This window comes from Papio anubis, chromosome 9 (genome assembly GCF_008728515.1).
Source record: "Papio anubis isolate 15944 chromosome 9, Panubis1.0, whole genome shotgun sequence".
Classification (NCBI taxonomy): Eukaryota; Metazoa; Chordata; class Mammalia; order Primates; family Cercopithecidae; genus Papio; species Papio anubis.
Window position 1 is genome coordinate 74915905 of NC_044984.1, and position 20901 is coordinate 74936805.

Sequence of the window (20901 nt, forward strand, 5' to 3'; positions counted from 1 at the left end):
GCCAAGATAATGCTTTTTGGTAGTTTGGGATCCAAGATAGGATTCCATAATAATATTTAATGATCATGTTATCCCTCTTCTCCAGGGGAAGGACTTTCAGAAAGAACCGTAGAGATCATTCTTTCTGTCACTTTGTGTATCCTTTCAATAATTCTCCTTGGAACAGCTATTTTTGCATTTGCAAGGTAAGATTTATTGTGCTTATATTCCAGGATGCTTTATGGGCATTATATCAGTCATAGTCCAATCAGGAGACAGAAGCCACAACAATTACTTGAATGGGAAACATTTTTATTTTTAATATTTTTAATAGACAGATGAAAATGTCTTTATCATGTACAATATGATACTTTAAAGTGTGTGTGCATTGTTGATTCACTAAATCTAGCCATAAAAAGAAAGAAATCCTGCTATTTGAACAGAAAACATTTAATATAAAGAACTGTTAACTAGCAGAAATGGCTAACTACTAAAGAGAGTAAAAGAGAAATCTTAGAGTCCAGAAGTAGCAAGCACAACAAAGCAGCTACTCTCTTTAACTTGAGGGAGAGAGGACAGTAAACAACCAGAACTGAAAGAAGTTATCTCCCACGACTTACATGGAATCGCTACTGCGAGCACATGCAACCTATCTACTCTCTTTAACTTGAGGGAGAGAGGACAGTAAACAACTAGAACTGAAAGAAGTTGTCTCCCAAGACTTACATGGAATCGCTACTGCGAGCACATGCAACCTATCACCTACCAGTGAGCAAAGAAATATGACAGAGGGAAGGGGCTGGAGCTGTTCCATAGAAGCTACCCATCATTATTAGATGGTAGGCAGGCTGGAATTGGTAATAGAAGCATCCCATTCTTGCTGAATGGTGTAGGTGAATCGTTCACCAATGGCATGGGCAGAACATTCACTTCAGAGGCAACAACAGCTCATCCAAGTGAGCTGCTGGGCTCTCGCAATGAATAACAACAATGCAGGACTGGGTCCACAAGGGCAGTGTTTTCCTCTTGCTACTGCCTCTCAGGGTCACTCTAGTGCCCTCTATTGACAAAACCTCACATTCGGTCGGCTGGCAAAAGAGAAATGTAGGTTCCAGCTCCAATATCAAAGAGCACAGCAAACAAGAGGAGGTTTGGAGATGTGAGACAACAAGGTGAAAACACAAAAGCAGAAGCTTTCAGGCCATCTACATCTTTTAAAGTAATTTATAACTCTGATAGGTTTAATTTAAAATGTCTCAATCAGGTCTAAATATTAAAGTTTATACAGAAAGAGATCTCTTTTACAGTTAGAACAACACTTGTAAAATGTGCAGCTTCCTTATATGGTAGACCCTCTTCTCAGGCTTACTTTGTGAACATGCCTGTGTTGAATTTTCCAAGTGTATCTTTCCATTCTCAGCATCAGCATTCTAATTCCCTTATTATTCACAAGGCCTCATTGGAAATCTTACTTCTGACCTCAAAATCTAGCTTAATAAGGCAGATTGCCAAGTTAAAGTGATGTTATATTTGTAAAATAAACTTTCTACCAATTTCCTAAATAGTTCAACAGATCATTTTTATTTCAGCTGAAGAGTGTAGTTCTGTATTCTAAATGCTATGTATTATGGTTCATCTAGACGCTCTTAAAGCATAATTTTAATAGATAATTTGAAAGGCTCTTGAAAAAGATATTTTCTCTATACCACATACTGTTGGCAGATTTAGCCAGAAGACAGTGAGAGAGTTATCATTCTAGGCACTTTGAATGCTATACTGTGTAAAATATGGGCCTTGTCCCTAAGGAGTATGGACTGGCCACATTTATATAATTTCCCTGTTGTAAACTCTTCTCTGACTTCTCCTTTCTCTACAAGATGAACTCCTTATGTGAGCAGGAAATGGTCCTCCTTATTCCCTACAACTTCCCTACTCACTAGCTAAAGGGATCTATTCTCACTTGAACATTCCTTGGGCTTTTATACATTCTGCTTTTGTTCAGTCAACCTGAAATGTGCTTCCTCCTCCTTCTCATCCTGGAACATACAAGTCAAATTCTGCTTCTTTACCTCCTCTAAGTAATAATAACTGTAACTTATGTAACTAATCAGGCACTGTCTTATGAGTTGTAATTTGAATCTTTTTTTCTCTTTTTATGTTTTTTCTGCATTTAAATCTGGCCTCTCAACTAAATTGTAACGTCCTTGAGGGTAGAACACATGTTTTATACTTTCTATATCATCCTTGATACCCAACTCTTAATAAATACTAAATATTTGAAATGTGAAAGATAGAATAGCTAAACATTACTTTGTAATATACCATACTGTGTCATGGAGAAATAAGCATGTAAAGGGCTTAAGATGAAAAGAATCTGATTTGATTCTCAGATTCATGTGACTTTTATTTTTGAACGTAAATTTTCTGATTATAAAGATAATATCTACTCACAATACTTTTATAAAAATTCAATAAGATGATTTGAAAATAATTTTTAAGTATTTTCATGCATGTAAAAATATTTCATATATGTGAAAACAATGGGGCATTATCTGTTAGCACTAGTATTGATAGCATTGAGCTATTTTCACTTTGGCATAGTTCCTTTATGTGACAAATCAATGAGGTAGCTAGAGAGAAGAGAAACAAGATCACAGCATAAGTCTTCTTGGCTCTATATTTAAATGTACCAATGACTCAGGGCTTCATCAACTAATTATTTGGAACTCCATCCCAATAACTTATTAGAAACAAAAAAGAAAGTAGAATAGGTTCTATGGAATTAAAACAAGAAAAAGAAGTCGAGTAGCTATAAATTTGCAACATATTCAGAGAGATGATTTTAACAAAGAAATTATTTGACTAAATGTCTTTACTTAAAAAGAAAACTAAACCTAATTTTATATACTTTCTATGAAACTCCCTTGTTGGACTTTACTCCACTTATTTTAGAATTCGACAGAAGCAAAAAGAAGGTGGCACATACTCTCCTCGGGATGCAGAAATTATTGACACTAAATTCAAGCTGGATCAGCTCATCACAGTGGCAGACCTGGAACTGAAGGACGAGAGATTAACGCGGTGAGCACACTCCTGTGGGCGAACTGTGGTCCAGAGGGCCTGGAGCCATGACCCTATTCTGACCTATGCTTGTTGGAAGTGTTTGTGGGGCTCTAATTTACACAGGTCACAGAGATCTTCTTTCAAAGAGTGACCTCCGTCTTCTACACACTTTTCACTGGTGTTCGGAGAATCACTTAATCTTCCTTATATTTTGAGTTAAATATGAACTTCGGACTATAATGTTGAATCAGGATTATTTTCCTGAGACAAATATTTTTCCACATTAAACCTTTGACATTATGTTTAATAATTCATTTCATATGATAGATTTTTACATGAAACTTTTCTGGAAGTGTCCACATTTTCAATCACAGGTTTAAATTAATTAAATTTATAACGACTTGATATTATTTATATCCATTTTTATAAAAGCTTTTTGATAACTGTTTCAGTATAAAAGTACATAAAAGTCTAAGTTGTATATGATATCATTTTTAAATGTCTTTGTATTTAAAAATTAAATATAAAGTAAAAAATTACCTTCAGAAGGAAAAGTAAAAACCTGTACTAAATATGTTTCACTGGTACCTATTGGAAATAATAAAGTACACAATTTTAAAGAAAAAAAAATTATAAATCCTTTTAAAAGCATTGTCAATTATTCAAAATGTTAGCACATTATGAAAACTTGTCTATTAAGATAATTCGTCAAATTCTTAATGAAAACTACCATCAGGCTATTTTAGCAAGTTTGCATTTTTATAAGATTCAATAATATGTAATGCTTATAAGCACAAAGTAATTGTTACCAAGTACTTGCTCAGCTCTGTTAAAATTTAAAAAATTATTAATTTTGAAAATATGGCATCAAAGGTCTTGGACTCTAAAAGAATTATTCATTTGTAGTTGTCACTTATTAAAGTTGGTCTTTATCTAATAGATGGACTTTGCAAGTATATTGCCAGCATTTCTAAAAATATCTAATACGTGCTATAGAGGAAAGTGTCATCTGATAAGCAAAGTCCTTCCAAATGCTACAAAATGGAGGTTATTCAGTGTTATCACTAAATTGCAAGGAAATGTGTTTTCTTGGATATGACAGCTGACTTTTTAAACATTCAGATGTTGATCTTTACGTTTGTCCTATCCACAAATGGATAGTACTGCAAAGATTTAAGTGTCAGATGATTGCAAGTTATCCAAGACATAGTTTTCTATATGAGAAATATTATGTATAAAATATCAAATATGTAAAAAGAATCAATAACAGATTCCCAGGGTAACTCACCTAAGTGAAACCATATCATAGGAACACAAGCACTGCTACTACTAGATTGTGTCTCAGTCCTTAAGGAATCATTCTGCATCATCAAAGAAAGTTTTTCCTCCTTTCCCCGTATGGGCCAAATGAATTTTAGTGGTATCCTCCTAGCCTCCTTCCTGCACTCCATCCTTAGTTCCTTTTGCCCCTCCTCAGGCCTGTGTGGCCCATCCCTTTATTCTACACCTGAAATTGTATAAGGGAAAAAATTCAAATCTCTCAGTGCAATTAATTTTAGCTATTTGAACAATACAGTTGAATCTGTTCATACTAAAATGTAAACTTTTAAGACCGCTCCCCTCCCCAACACTGGTAGGCATTTGCATTTTGTGAAAAGAGTACTTAGTAGCCCCTGAAAAAATCCTTAATAAGTATATCTTCAGGAAATATAATGAAGTGAAAAAGCACTGTTTCTGTTTATGATGTCATGTTTTTAAACAGTCAATATTGGAGAAAGTATTATTTATCAACAAGGTTACATTCTAGGCAGACTGTGGTGAGATTCAATCCCCTAAGCACTATGTATTTTCACAGCTTGCCCCTTTCTCTACTTCTGAACACTAAATACAGCCATCATAAAAAATTAGAAAAGGCCGGGTTTGGTAGCTCATGCCTGTAATCCCAGCACTTTGGGAGGCCGAGGAGGGTGGATAACCTGAGGTCAGGAGATTGAAACCAGCCTGGCTAGCATGGTGAAACCCCATCTCTATTAAAAATATAAAATTAGCCCAGCATGGTGGCACGTGCCTGCAGTCCCAGCTATTCAGGAGGCTGAAGCAGAAGAATCGCTTGAACCAGGAACTGCAGGTTGCAGTGAGCTGAGATTGCACCACTGCACTCCAGTCTGGGTGACAGAGCGAGACTCCATCTCAAAAAAAGGAAAAAAAAGTAGGTTTTTTTGTTTTGTTTTTTTTTGTTTTTATTTTTGTTTTTTTGCAATGACTCTCATGGCAGCTACAGAAAAGTTTCAGATCATGAAAAAGGTGGGCAATGAATGTATAGATTGTTTACTATTGGTTATTTGTAATTCAGGGTCTACTTTATTTGACCTTCATTCTTCATTCTTTATTTTTCCACTTCTATGTTTATTTATTGACATATTGCATTATTTGTAAAAGGGTTTAAAAGTGAAATAATATTTCAGAAAATTTTTATTTTGTTACACACAGAGAATTAGTATATATTACCCATAATAATAGCAAAATTGGAAATATTAGTTTCCATGCTTTTCACTTTTTCACTTGTTTGTTGTGATTCTAGTATTCACAGTTGTTTGTAATTCTAATGGCACATAATAACATGCTTTGCTGGACTTATTACAAAACTGCATTAAAGTAACAATTAAGTGATTTGGGCATTAATTCTTCAGTACAGAGATCTGTGTCCAGCTTTACTATTTATGCAATATTTTTATGTTCATAAAGTCACTAAGACAATGGACAATAAGACTGGAAAAAATAACAAATATAATTAGCTGCATGGACATACACCTGGGTTCTGTCATTTGGTGAAGCTCTAAAGCTCTTCACCTGTTTTGAGGTGTTTGAAGATCTAAATCCATTCAAAGTCAATCAGAGACTGATGGTAGATTCTAGGAGTGAGAACCAAGAAGTTTGATTTAGCTCCCTAAATTGTTGGCAGACTTCTACCACATGTCTTTGTTATCTGCAGGAAGGAACTTCCATAATTTCTCTTAAATCTACCCAGCTAATAGGCTGGGCGTGGCGGCTCATGCCTGTAATCTCAGCACTATGGGAGGCCTAGGTGGGTGGATCACCTGAGGTCAGGATTTTGAGACCAGCCGGCCCAACATGGCAAAACCCCATCTGTACTAAAAATACAAAAATTAGCCTGGCGTGGTGGCACATGCCTGTAATCCCAGCTACTCATGAGGCTGAGGCAGGAGAATCACTTGAACCCAGGAGGTTGGAAGTGGCAGTGAGCCAAGATCGCACCATTGCACTCCAGCCCGGGCAACAAGAGTGAAAGTCCGTCATAAAAAAAACAAAACAAAACAAAACAAAACAAAATAAAACAAAAACTACCCAGCTAACATATGCTCTCTCTACTTGATTCTTAGGCAAGTCCTTTTTATTCCAGCCTGCTAAATTTTTCATGCAAAATTGAGCTCATAATTTTTCTCAGTCCTGTATGTTTTCCCATGTCCAAAAGATAAATGATAAAAGAAGAATCTGTAATCAATAATTAAAATAATAATTTTAGGAAGTTATTGACTAGGCAAAAATAAAACAAAAAACAAACATGGTGCTTGTGCTAAGTCCTTCCAAGGATTTATGGTTTCATATTTTAGAAATTATTAACTGTTTTATACTCTCTGCCTGTATATTTACATTTTAAAGCCCATTCTGTAATTTTTGTTACTTGTAAATTCTCATTATTTAATTATGTTCCACTTTGTTTCGCAAAACTTTTAAAAATGCCTTCTCTCACTCTATACTATTTCTTCCCAAGCGAGAGCAGAAGTCAAATAAAGATGTAGTGCTCTTTAATTCCATGAAAAAAATTCAAGGATGTACCATAATAATATTTTAAATTCTCAACTGGAATAATTATATTATGCACAAAAATTATTCACATTTTATGTTTAAGTTTAGGTAACACAAACTATAATTCTTAGGAAGAATATTTAACATTTTGGGCTCATCTGTTTCACACTTACCAAATTAGGAAATGATCCTTGTGTTTTGTTATTTAATAAACACACAGAACAACACTTTGTGATGGCTCCTGCAAAATACCACCACTTAGTTCATTGAAGTTAGGTTTCTTAGAGCTCTTATTGGCAAGATCAGCAGACACAGACACGCACAGGTAAGACACAGACCTGTATCACTGAGACTGACTCACTTTGTGGATTGCCTTTAACTAGTTTAACTGTAAAATGATTACCTTCCCATGAGAGCCACATCACTTATAATTAAATAACTCAACAGAATTTTCATCAGCTAAAAAGGCTATTTGCTAAATAAGTTTAATTTTTACTATCTTCTTTCCACATTTAAGTCATGGAAGTTTTGTTTCTTATGCAGACTAAATCAGAAAAGAATAGTAAAACAATATTAATCAATGTCACTGATATTCTTACTTGACAAAAACTCAGTTTCTTTATTCCTCATTTTTTTTTTTCAAAAATTTTATGCACCACTTCATACTAATTACCCTGCCTATTTTAGTTGAGTGAATGTAATGGCACATTATTTTAAGCCTCAAAGCCCAATCCAATAATCACGAATAGAATTAAAAGTCACAACAATATAAAGCAAACACTCTAATGAGTTGGAAACATTTCTATTTTAAAAGAAATCTTCTTCAATAATTTTCTTTCTTCAATAACTTTAGAAGTGTACATGTTGAATGTTTGTTAAATATACGGTTATGTCTTCAGAAAGATTACTGCTTAAAAAAAATTCTACATGCATACTTTGTAAACTGTAAACCAGAATACCTTTGGTATTGTTATTATCATGATTTATATTTGTAAAATTGAATACTACCCCAGTCTACTTTCATATATAGAATTTGCTAACAAAATAATAGCTACTGTTTATGAGCAACTCCTGTGTTAAACTCTGCATGTAGGGATTTCACTTAACTCTTTCAACCCTTAGTGGTAGGTACTCCTATCCCCATTTTACAGATGGATTTAAAAAATGATGATAGGACTGGTTTATGTAAATGTCTAAGGTCATACAGTTAATAAGCAGGAGAGCTACAAGCTAGCCCAGGTCTGTCTCTGAGGTATCAAGATACGTGTGTGTGTGTGTGTGTGTATGTGTGTAACTTAGAAGCATACTACAGAATATTAATGTAAACTTTCTTAAATAGACAAAAACCCATGGAATTCTTCCTCAGCAGCATTTTCTATGATGAGAATGAGTGTAAAGAAAGAGGTGCCTCTTTGGATTTCTTTGTTGTCTCATGATATGAAGCAAAGAAGTGATGGCATTTTAGTGTTGACTCAAACTTGCAGAAACTGGAAAACTTTTAGTAGTGCAATTTTTATTTTGGGTTCAATAATGACTCATAATTTTTGACTGATATATGAAATCCTAATAGTTTGCATTTTAAGTGTCATCATTCTTTGACAAATTGTGGTAGTATATTTTACTTCTGTTCTAAACTTAAACTATCTTTGCAAACAATGGCAAAAATTTGTGAATTCAGAATACAAGAAATGTTCTATACTTAGAATGAAGTTGGAGATACTTAATGCTCATGTTCTTGTAATAACAAATCAAAAATAATTCAGTGTGTGTGTATACTAAATAAATAATGAATCTTTACTTCCAGATACTCTTCATTTTTCTTTAGACGCAAGGAGATTTTTGTCATCCAGTAAGTTACTGTGGTAATGCAGAACTCTGCTGTGATTATTTTAATCTTGTCATGTGGTGTGCTCTATATTTTAAAATACATAATATTGAACATCTTTTTGCTTAATGCACTGTTTTTTCCAAAGCTCCCCCAAAAAGCTATACTTTCTACTTACAACATGTCCTTTATAATATTGCATGCTATTGATAATGGTCAAGTTAATCTTATCAAAATGCACATTGACTCATAATGTGCATGTCTTGAGAATTTGCAGTGTTCCCATGTTGTGTTAGGTTTGATAGCAAATTAAGTTTGCACCTAGATTCCTATACAGGCTTCTCATTCTGTTATTAACATGACACAAGAACTGAGTTCCACATCTGATGGGTGGAAACTATATTTATATTTCATACAAGCTCATTTCTGCAACTCTAGGTGGTTAACCTGTCAGGACCAATACAATGACATTTCTTGTTCTCTGACTCTCTGGTGCATACACAGAATGGCATATTTCATGGAAACGTTATTTCTGCACTGACCAATGGGTAGCCAACTGTGCATGCTTCCAGGCACTCCCCTGATGCTCAGAAATGCCATTTGTATACTGGCACAAACATTGTTTGTTACATTCTGAGTAGCATAGCAGAATATCAGCACTAGCAGGGACCTCAGTAACTGATTGAGTGCCCTAAACATAATAAATTTCTTCATGCAAAGAATGAAGGAATATGAATGGAGGAATATGAATGGAGGCAGAGAATAAAAAGGCATTTGATTTCAAAATCACACGACTTACTAAAGAAGAGTCTGTCTTCATGAGCTATAAGGCTGAATGGGGCCAAAGCTCCTGATAGTCTGTTTAACCATGAATAGTACTCTGCATCATTAAAATCAGGAAGCCTGGTATGTTTCTACTCTAATCACATTTAGCATTTGGGAATCATAAGTAACCTTGTTTTAACTTCAGATTAACTAGTTACCAAGTTCCCATTGACAGAATTAAAATACTTTCATGAAAATACATTTCCTTCAGAGGACTTGCTTGATGGGATTCAAACATTTGTCAAAGTAAGACGCTGTTAAACTAAAGATTTAATTGATCACATTACACATAAAATATCAATTTTCAACCAGCACTCAAAGTTAACCTCTGGGCCATTCCAGACTCAGAGGTAGTTTGGTTGAGCAACTCTGCTAAATGTCTTTCTTCATCATCATAAAATAGAATCCTTTTCCTATTCCTTTTCTCCTTCTCTCTTTCTCTCTCTCTCTTGCTCTCTCTCTCTCTCACTCTCGCCCTCTCTCTCTTTCTCTCTCACTCCTTCCCTATTTTCTTTCTCTTCTTTCTTTTCTCTTCTCTTTCTTTTCTTTCTTTCTTTCTTTTTCTTTTCTTTCTTTTTCTTTTCTTTCTCTCTTTCTTTCCCTCTTTCTTTCTTTCTTTCTTTCTTTCTTTCTTTTTCTTTTCTTTTCTTTCTTTCTTTCCTTGCTTCTTTCATTCTTTTTTTTCTTGCTTTCCTCTAACACCAAATTTTCTTTCCTAGAATCAGTGAATAGTACCCTGCTCAGTCAGAGCCCTTACCCTGACAGAGCTAAACTTAATCACTTGTGTTAGTCAGAACCTTTATAGAACACCTCTACATACATCATACCATTTAAAGTAGATCTGTCTTGTTTCAAATCTAGTTTTCTGAGGTTGCTTCTAACACCTAACAGAGAAATGTTATTGCCTGCCTGCCATCCTGGCTAACAGACAGTAAGGCCTTCTTTTTAGCTGGTGTAATGTCTTCTGGTGTCTCCTATTCATTGAGTCCTTACTCAGAGCCCGATTCATCTCTTCACGCAGCTTTGATCAGTCTCTTTCTCCTCTCTATCTACAAATTCTACCCTGTTGCCCCTGATGTAGCTAAACAATGCCCATGGTTTTCATCTAGAATACATGGATGACAAAAGAAGACTTTTGGCAAGAACTTTTTTTTCAAATGTGCTGGTGTGGAAAGGCTTAGTAATAAGGAAAATTCAACTTCTGCCACACTGGGGATCATACATCTGAGCTCTTTAACATCAGCAAGAATATTGCATTCGCTTCTCATCTAAAAGGCCATTTCATCTTGATTAAATAAAAATAAATAATAATTGAGTATCTCTCAAGTGCTAAGTACTGTTTTAGGCACTGGAAATAGTGTGATGAGAAAGGAAGACACATTGCCTCCAAAGAGATATCCTTCAAATTTAATGCTTCTTTTAAACTGATTCATCCTACACATATGAGAAGACATGTTGAGAAAGTAATACATATCATTTACTATTAATTGTCTTCCTGATTTAAAAAAGTATTACATGGCCAGGCATGGTGCCTCATGCCTGTAATCCCAGCACTTTGGGAGGTCGAGGATCCCCTGAGGTCAGGAGTTCGAGACCAGCCTGGCCAACATGGCAAAAACCCGTCTCTACTAAAAATACAAAATTAGCCGGGCATAGTGGCAGGTGCCTGTAATCTCAGCTACTCAGGAGGCTGAGGCAGGAGAATTGCTTGAACCCGGGAGGCGGAGGTTGCAGTGAGCCGAGGTTACACCGTTGCACTCCAGCCTGGGCAACAAGAGTGAAACTCTGTCTCAAAAAAATAAATAAATAAATAAATACATAAATAAATACATGAAAAGTATTCTATTACTCACTTATAGTATGTTTCTCTTATAAAGTTTTAGAGTCAACTGTATAGGACCAGCCATGGGTTAGGATATTTTAAGTTTATATTGAGCACCACAGAAACATCAATGATTTGGTGAAAGAATGAAGAAGCATGTGAAAGAACATTATTTTCAAACCCAGAATAAAGAAAAATAATAGGAAATAACGAAAATTGAGGCACCTCTAAAAGCATTAAAGTAGATGCTTTGGATAAGCAATAGAATACTGTAGAAGTAGATGTAATTTATGTGTTATTAATGACTTGATGAAATATACAAACTGAAAACTCACACTCAGTATCATACAAAACTTGGAAATATTAATATTTTACTGGAGAAATAGATTCTTCACAAATTTAATCTAAGTAGCAAGTACATGCTATGGGATACAAATACATATTTTTACATCAATTGACAAATTTGAGATTCTTTTATTTTTAACTTAACATCACTGGTTAAGTAGAAAAAAAGTTTCTCACTTTGTCCCATACCACTGATAATGCTGGTTGAAGCTGCTCAACTATAGGCTATCATCTGTGGCTCTCTATTAGGACTATATTTTAATTCCCCATAGATTTCAACTAATTGACCTTGAGGGAAAGCTGAGTCTCTGTGACAATATGGTCTTCAATCACCACTGCCAACATAAATAAATGCTTCCCTTCTAGATCCATCAAGAGTAATCTGAGTGGAATTTAAGTTTTTGATAGGCTTTAAAGAAATGAGTCCAGACGTGAAATAAGACACTTTTCAACCAAAAGATATAGAATTTAAGACAGTTAAGATTCATGTAATAAAAAGTGTTTAGCCCTTTCTATTGGAAATTAGTCAGTTATCTTATTGAAATCTGGACTGTTCCCAAATTGATTTATCCAGTAATGAACTGAATATAGTCTGACTATATTCAGTCAGACTCACTATCATGAGTGAATGAGAATATCCTACCAGTCTAAAAATACTTTCCATTTAACAGTTTTTTTAAGTTTTTAAAATGTTAATATAAAGTTTTCTATTTGAGTATGTTTGACTATCTCCTTGGATCACTTCATTCAAAACTAGCACTCCTGAAATAGCATTGTTGATTTTCATGCACATCAATTTCTGTGAGTTTTTAGTGCTTATTTAAGCAAACAGTTTTACCTATTAGAAATTTAATTATCCCTCATCAGTGATAAGTTACTGCATTTTCCTTATAGTATGTCCCATTTTCTTTTCTAATTCTCTCTATAAATTATTCAAGTTAATATTTTTATATAAACATTAAAGTTTAAAACCTCACAGAAAAATACAATTTAGAATGTAGCCAATACCTGAGCGATAAATACACCTGTACAACATGAGGCTAAGAACCAAAGCAATGATAAGTATACTATAGACAACAATGAGGAAGGAAATATCTAACTTTTCCTTAAAATAGTCAGGTAGTTGATCTCAAAGTGTCTTCTCAATTTGAGCATTCCTGATAGGTATTTGAAGATTTCAACTCACAAATGATTGTGACGTAAGTACAGACTAGAAAATAACATAAAAACTGGACTACTAGAAACTTTATTTCTTATCTTACATAAACATAAATGCGAAGAACAGATTCTAAAAAGTGATTGGATTTAGATAAAAAAGAACGATACAAAAGAAAATAAAGCCAAAACAGATTCCACCTCTCTTTCTCTTAAAGTCTGTGCCTATTTATTTATCACTTGAGTAGGCAAGAGGAATTTTATTGTTCATTTATCTAACTTCCTAACAAAGTGCACCTGTTAATTTACAATGTTAGGTTATCTAATATGGCTTTTGCTTAGACTCATATGCTTTTTGTTGATAAATCTATTGATTATACATATTTAAAACTTTGAGTTAGGACCTCTTGAGAATTCTTAGTTTCTTAATAATTTAGTGGGAAATGTATTCAATTCAGATATTCTCTCACAATAAAACCAGAATATTCATATTTTGCTTTCTGTGTATCTTAATCTGAATTCATCCACAATTTTATATTTGATATGATTTATTTAATGTTTACTATGAATAATGTTATGGGGGACATCTAGTAAGCCAAGTTGTAATCCTGCCCCAGCCCTGAAGTATATATGAACCCAAATGCTTGTATCCTTAATGCAGGGACTTAAATAGCCATAATACAACATAGAAGATGATTTGTCCTTGGAAATTCGATTTTACAGGGAAATGAAATTATTTTCTTCTTAGTAAAACAGAGTAAGATCGATAGGGTAGTTAACATTTGAATCATGTATTAAAGAATAAGTAAAATTTCCATTGTAGGAAGAATGCCTGGAATGGTATAAAATTGAGAGGGAGGGATACATAGAGAATATCTGGAGTGCAAAAAGGATGCATGAAGAGGAGTTACAAGGAATAATGTCAGAAATGTGAGCATGGTTAGAAATGTTTTACATGATTACATGAAAACTGAATTATTATGGTCATTGTATTAGAGATTTGTTTGGGATCTTGAATTGAGAGCTAGAAATCCAGACTTGGATTTGAAATCTAGATATTTGTGACTACTATATTTTAGCACAATATAGTCTATCCATCTTTGAGTACAATTAAGAGAATATTCTTTTGGAAATAATGGAAAAAATCCCTTCCTTATATCAGTATCAATTATACAGCAGCATGGATAGGAGCAGCATGAGATATACAAAATAAACTAGGAATAATAGTTATCATACTAATGATAGTAACCAGTAATTATGTATTGCTTACTAAAGCCAAAGACCTTTAAATATATGAACTTAATTTACATATGTTTCCCAAACTAGGAAACTGAGGCACAGAAAAATTAAGTATTGCACATGATAACATAACTGGTAATTGTTCGAGCAGGTATTTGAAACCAATAAAGGCATCATATTTTATAAAAGGCAAGAATTCACAAATATCCACCCAAATCCAATATAGCCCATTATGGCTTAAAATATCTTTAGGTGGACATCATGAAACGCACATCATTATTATCCCCCTTGAGGGGTGAGGGAGCTGGGGTATTTATCCCCCAACTCTGGTTAGTCATTGGTTGATGGATGTTTCTTGGGACATTTACTCTCCGATGCTTCTAGCCTGTATGCAGGAAACACTCAGGGGAGAATGGCAGGTCCTTGTAGTGGGAAACTATCTCCTTGCATTGGAATGTTGAGTGCCCAGGTGATATTAGTTAGGCACCAATGGCATCTGTACGAACTTTTAAAAATCTGAGTTTCATAGCACTTACTAAATTTACAATGATGTATTTCTGACAAAAAAAAAAAAAGAATCTTTAGGGAGAGATTTTAAATGCAAAATGAATTAAGAATAGTGAAACAGCAACTTTTGGTAGAGTTTTTCACTGAAAAGACATGGACTTAAAACAAAAAATGTATATTTATTCAATTAATCATAACTTCTGAAATGAAGAATAGACATGATTAAAGAAAGAAGAGCAATAATATGAATAATATTTTGCTTTAGCTATTTCTTGCTCACTTGTTCTTTAATGTGATTATTCACATTTAATGTCTCTTAGGGATTTCACAAATGTATACCGATTCTTCAAATGGTTTATTGATGTTTTCCCAGAAACTAACATCTACTTTAAATTCCAGTTATCCCAGTAAAAATACTTTTGCAGTACCGGCTCAAATAATCCTCTAGGAAAAATGAATCTCTCTGCGATAGGATGGCAGTCTCACTATCCTTATATAGGTGGACCACTAGCCTGTCACTAAATCAGATACAGTGTGCTTAAATTTTACCAATCACAATGGAATAATATTTGCTGTTATTGTGAAAGTTATCTCCACAAAGCTCAAGAGTTTCTATGTCCATGTGGTAGCAGGGAAATAGACCTTGGTAATCAAAGCATCTCAGTCATATATATCTTAAGTTCAGTTGATCAGAATTTGCCCAACACAACCCTGTATTCTTTCCTATTTCTGAAGAACAAGGTAGCATAGAAGCATTGGATAAATTATCTTAAGGAAGCTAGGTAGTATGTGTGGATGTAGCCTGTAGTTTATCTTTCTTTCTTGCTGGTCTTTGCTGAGGGGTAATTATTTTCAACAAAGATTGATTGTTGCTTCAGTCCCCACTGCATCTGTTACTGTGTCAGAGACATTTCCAGGGCCTCCAATATTCAGACATTCCACTTTCCCTTCCCCAAATCAAAGATTCTTCTCATTTGGTAGCCCTTTCAGCCAGCTCCATATCCATGTAAAGTCAGGAATTCTTTCTTGCTTTCTTTAAATCACTCTAGGGTATTGTGGGGCACTCTTAAGCTTATCCACCAAGACTCTTTGCTTAGTTACTGCTACTCTGTCACTTAGATGCCCTGTTTGGTAATGGAATAGTCTACCGCTTTATGTTTACTCTGAGAAGCTGGAAGATACAATATCTCTTTCTGTTTGGGGGCACCCATCATTAACTGAGAATTCTAACATTCCACTTTGTAATACCTGCTCCAGCACCCCCATATTTTTCAACAATTCCTGTATTGTAATGAAATATACTTCCTTTTTACTCATGTTTTCTTCATTGAACACACTTCTTTTTGACCATTTTCATATTTATGATGCTATGTTTTTCAAACCAATTTTTTTCTTTTATTCATCCTTTACTTAAAAAAAATACCTTCTTACAAATATTTTTCAATTAAAGAATATAGTAAAATCCCTAATATTATTCTAAGTTTAAAACTTTGAAATATTCATATGTTCCTTAGTTCATTTCATTATATTTTGTGCCTTTTGTGTTTTTTGCAGTGCTAATTTGTTGTGCATGACATAAGTGTTATTAATGATACACCCCTCTCTAAGTTTGTGTGTGTATAGCCTACTTAGCCGTTAAAATTATTTCTCTTTTTACAGAGTTTAAATAATTTGGCCAATGATCTGTCACAAAAGATAGGTCTAAAATAATGGAAATAATTATAATTTGTTGTTGCTGTGTATTTATCCAAACTCACTCATGAAACAGTACTTAGCCAATGTGATGTCATGTTTTATGGATTCATTCTGTCGGGTTCAGCACTTTCTATATATAAAGGAAATATTTTTAAAATCCACATTAACTCTTTTAGACCACTAAATACCATGCAATATTTTAAAAAATGATCTATTTTTAATGTAGTATCCTAAATGCCTAACATTTTCAGCCATTTATAATGACATTTATAATAACAATAACAACTTTTTAGCTTGAGAAAGAAGGTAAATTATTTGACATGTTTGAGTCCAAATGATATAATTTCAAAAAAGAAATAAAATTTAAAATAATGATCACATATTAGTTAAAAGCATAGCACATTTTATATTATTGATTTATTATAATTTTCTGACTTTAATCTACACTTCTTTCAGAATTAGCTGTCCACTCTGACTCACAGTGCATTTAACACAATCTCTATTGCAGGTTACTTAGTTATAGAAAATCCATCAAGTAAGTTTGTTAAATATTTTTTTCTTCTTTTTGAATATCAAAGTTGGATGCACTGACTCAGTAGAACCTTACTGTGTGATTCACTTTTTGTATGTTTGTTGGAAAAACCTCCAAGCTGGATATAAATCATAAAAGCATGACTAATTGCATGGTAACTGGAGAAATGCTTTCTCTCTCTCTGGGGTGAAGCCTGCATGTCTGTATTTTAGCTTGGGAAGTAATACGGGGATATTTAAACTCCTTGGGGTTTGAAAACCATGTCATTATGAGAATGAGGTCACTGCAATATTTTATATCTTCTAAAACCTTATAGTGTATAAAATGTTTTCTGTCTGACAAAGAGGTATTATGTGCTTTAGGATTCAATGATAACTTTATGCTCTTACATTTACTTGAAAAACGTTCTTCATTAAAATGCTAAATCCTTTATTGAATGTCACTAAAAAATTGAAGGAATTTTGTACCATGAATACAAAGAAAGTGAGCTTAAAGAGGAAAAGTTAATTTTATAAATATAACAGAGTGACTTTAAAAAGCTGTGTTGTTTGTGGTTTTGGGGATGTCCATTGTTCTTTTACTTGTTAACAGTGAAGCCAGTGCCAATGCTAACGTGAACAAATATAATCTAACATGACCCTATTCTATACCCTTCTTTACTTGGAGGCCAATAAGCAAGAAATCCTTCCTGCAACATGTTGAAGAGCTTTGCACAAACAACAACCTAAAGTTTCAAGAAGAATTTTCGGTATGTTACTAGCAGTTGTCACAACATTGCAAGACCTCCAGTCGTTTCATGTGTCACATTTCATGTCCATTTTAAGCATGCAAGGCCATGAAGGACTCTGGCCTTGATAATCAATACCCAATTACCAGGCTGATTGTTTTGATAGTAATGTTACACTGGGCAGCCTCTGGTGCAACCTGATCAGAATTATTCACCTACTGTGTCAGGAAAAGGTGCTCTTCTTCAGACCTCCCCTGTATTGGCAGCATGACCTTGTCTCTTCTCTGCCCTTTCATCCAGATGTACATGCAAATATAGAATGATACATTCATTAGGTTTTGTGTGTGTGTTCAAGGTTTAGGTCATACTATACATGTAGTTTTATATTTAAGTAATTATTTTACATTTAGACACTAAATTATTTCATTTTACGTTTACCTACTTGGATTACATTAGTGATATAGATGAATGTGAGACCAGAACTTGATGCTTCTAGAAATTATAAGAAAATTATTTCTAGAACTGCCTAAAAATTTTTTCAAAACCATATAAACAATGTCCATGTTTTACAGGGGTCTTTTTAAAGTTACTATGGAATAAGTGCTGTATCATATAATGAAAATGTTTAAAATTAAGACTTTGTCACTTTAAATCTACTTGAAATTTGGGAATAGTTTTATTGTTTTTAACATTTTGTATATCTATAAAATTGAAATTATTTAAAAACATATGGTAGATATCAAATCTGCAAGCTACTTTAAGACTTATAAGCATCTTTTCTAACTTAGGTGATTATTTTGTTATTAAGAAAGACAGATTTCTAAATGTCACCAAAAACATTACTTCTATTTTATTTTTTTCCATGAAATTCCCAGTGTGTGAACTTCTGAAACAAAGACTAAAACAATTGGATTAAATATTCAGAATTATAATATTTCACTCTCTTGGGGAATAATAACAAAAATGAGAAAAGATTAATGGTATTTCCTGCAGCCTTTTGGTTATGCTTCTTAAGAAATATTGGTCTGGACTTAACAAAATCAATGGTGCCATAAAATTCTTCCTAGGCTTTAGACAGCAAGAATTCTCAATTTTTCAGGAGCAAAAGTGTAATTTCACTAGAATAAGGGCGAATATAATTACATTATGCATGACCGAGTAGATAAAAAGTTTTATTAGCAATAACATTTTCACGTATATTATATGAGAAAGTTTCTAGTTTAACTGTTTTGAAGACCATAGTTTTAAGAACTTTTTAAAAATTGTGTTTTGTCTAATGCTTTGTTAAGAATTTCTAAAGCAAATTATTAAATTATTATGTTTTAATAAATACATTTTGGTGCATATATTTGATAAACTTTTTAACTCTGGACATATTCACTGACATCTTAAATATTTATAAGTTCCTACTATGTGATAGGCATTGTATTTGGCACATTGATATATATTAAATCAGCACTTACCAGCTAAGTGACTTTGGGCAAATTGCTTAAACTCTCTGTGCCTCAATATCTTCATTTGTAAAATGATAATGTCTACTTTATTAAATTATGAATATAAAATGATTGAATATAAGCAATACTAAGAACAGTAGCTGGCACAAGTATTAGCTATTATGATGATAAATTCTACCATAAAGAAGCTCATATTATGGTAAGAACTGCAGATGTGTAAAAATTACAAATTTACTGTATCATGATGGAGATATGTATAAAGATTGAGGATCAAATCTGTTTGTATATCAACCAGAAAAGATTTCATAAAAAAGGTGACTTTAAAGATGAACTTTAGGATGAGCAGAAGTCTAATGAGAAGGTAAAGGAAAAAAGGTGTTCCAGAGAGAGGAAAAGGATAGGAATGCAAAAACAGTCGAACTCATCTCGGGTACCAATGAAAAGAGATAGAGCTAAATAGGGAGAATTGTGGCCTTGTGCACCCTGGTAAGGATAAGACTGCCCAGTGTAACATTACCATCCAAACAATCAACCTGGTGTTTGAGCATTGCTTACCAAAGGCAGAGCTGCTTAAGTCTAGAAATGGAAACTTTTCTGTGAAATAATTATAAAATATAAGTGCTCTTTCAGTCCATTTAAACTCACCTTTTTTCTCCCTTCTTTATGTATTTCCAAAACGTTGACATGAGGAAGCTGTTCTAGGGCTCCTTACTGGGTTAAAAAGTTTTTGTAAGCCTTTGGTGCCAACACATCACAATTCAGATCTTACGCCATTCCTGTCCCTTAATACATACCCATATGTAAACAACTGTCCAGATTTTAATTTTGGGAAAAAATAAGAAAGGGAAACTTATCTAATTAAAAGAAATAATTTATACTGATGTTGAAAAATTGTTAACACACATATGTTTAGTGCTTTTTATGGAATTTGGTAAGTTGAGATTTCTAAAATGGAAAACTATAAATTTCATACATGTAAATTTTCAGCTCAACAAAATAATGAACATATTTTCTTACACCAGACTTTTTAATGATGCTTGCTTTGCCAAGAGCAAGGTAGGTAAATAATGTCATAAATTTTCATCAAATGTCAATAATAGATCTTCTTGACCCTTCATCTACATCTGATAATTCTTAATCGCACCTTTGCATTCCATTATTGATTTAACAATGCTTACTAAGAGCAGAAATTGACCTCTGGCATCTTCTCAAACTGACCGATGTTGTACCAATTAATAGGCATGAAATCACACTGCCTGAGGAGAAAAAACAAAAAATAAATCATTGAAATACCTCTTCCTACTAAGTAGACATTAAAATATTAAACAATGGTGTGTACCCGATGAAACCATTAGTAACATATGTAAAATGGTCACTAACATGGTTGCCACATCTTAAGGCTTCCCAATGTGCAAAGAAATTATCTCAGAAAGAGCAATAGCCCAACTGAGCAACTTTATTCAGGATATTTTTGGTGAAAGCCTAGGGAAACTCATTACTGTTAACTTGATCTCATTTCCACAGTTATGATAAGTGCTTTTAATTTACAAATTAAAAAAAAGTTTAGAACAAATAACTGTCTTTTAATAAGTGAAATTTCTTGTTTATCTCTGATAAATGTAAACTTTGCAATAACTTTATTTTACAGGAATTACCAAAATTTCTTCAGGATCTTTCTTCAACTGATGCTGATCTGCCTTGGAATAGAGCAAAAAACCGCTTCCCAAACATAAAACCATGTATGTGCATTAGTTGGTTTTGGTTTAGCTAGGAAGTATTTTTAAATGCCTACCATCTTAACTTTTTTTGTTGTTTCCTTATTTTATTTTATATTGACTGAATTATAATAATGTATTTTATTGGCAGTGACTATAAAATTATATTTCTTTTGCTTTGTTCATATTT

General features: G+C 33.4%; 1 protein-coding gene and 2 long non-coding RNA genes across 4 annotated transcripts in view; 1 reads left to right on the forward strand and 2 right to left on the reverse strand.

Moving 5' to 3' along the window:
* Positions 1-20901, forward strand: part of PTPRQ (protein tyrosine phosphatase receptor type Q) — a 219140-nt gene that overhangs the window by 174132 nt on the left and 24107 nt on the right. For both annotated transcript variants that reach the window (XM_031650636.1, XM_031650637.1), the window contains exons 34-38: positions 86-185; positions 2932-3060; positions 16792-16818; positions 17482-17563; positions 20645-20735. In XM_031650636.1, coding sequence (XP_031506496.1) covers positions 86-185; positions 2932-3060; positions 16792-16818; positions 17482-17563; positions 20645-20735 — 429 coding nt within the window. The remainder of the gene's footprint in view (positions 1-85; positions 186-2931; positions 3061-16791; positions 16819-17481; positions 17564-20644; positions 20736-20901) is intronic.
* The window catches only part of LOC116268902, a 132216-nt gene that overhangs the window by 59842 nt on the left and 51473 nt on the right, over positions 1-20901 (reverse strand). The gene's annotated exons all lie outside the window — the stretch shown is intronic.
* Positions 1-20901, reverse strand: part of LOC110740717 — a 53178-nt gene that overhangs the window by 8942 nt on the left and 23335 nt on the right. The window contains exon 2 of the long non-coding RNA XR_002515724.2: positions 17758-20252. This is a non-coding gene — a long non-coding RNA (uncharacterized LOC110740717). The remainder of the gene's footprint in view (positions 1-17757; positions 20253-20901) is intronic.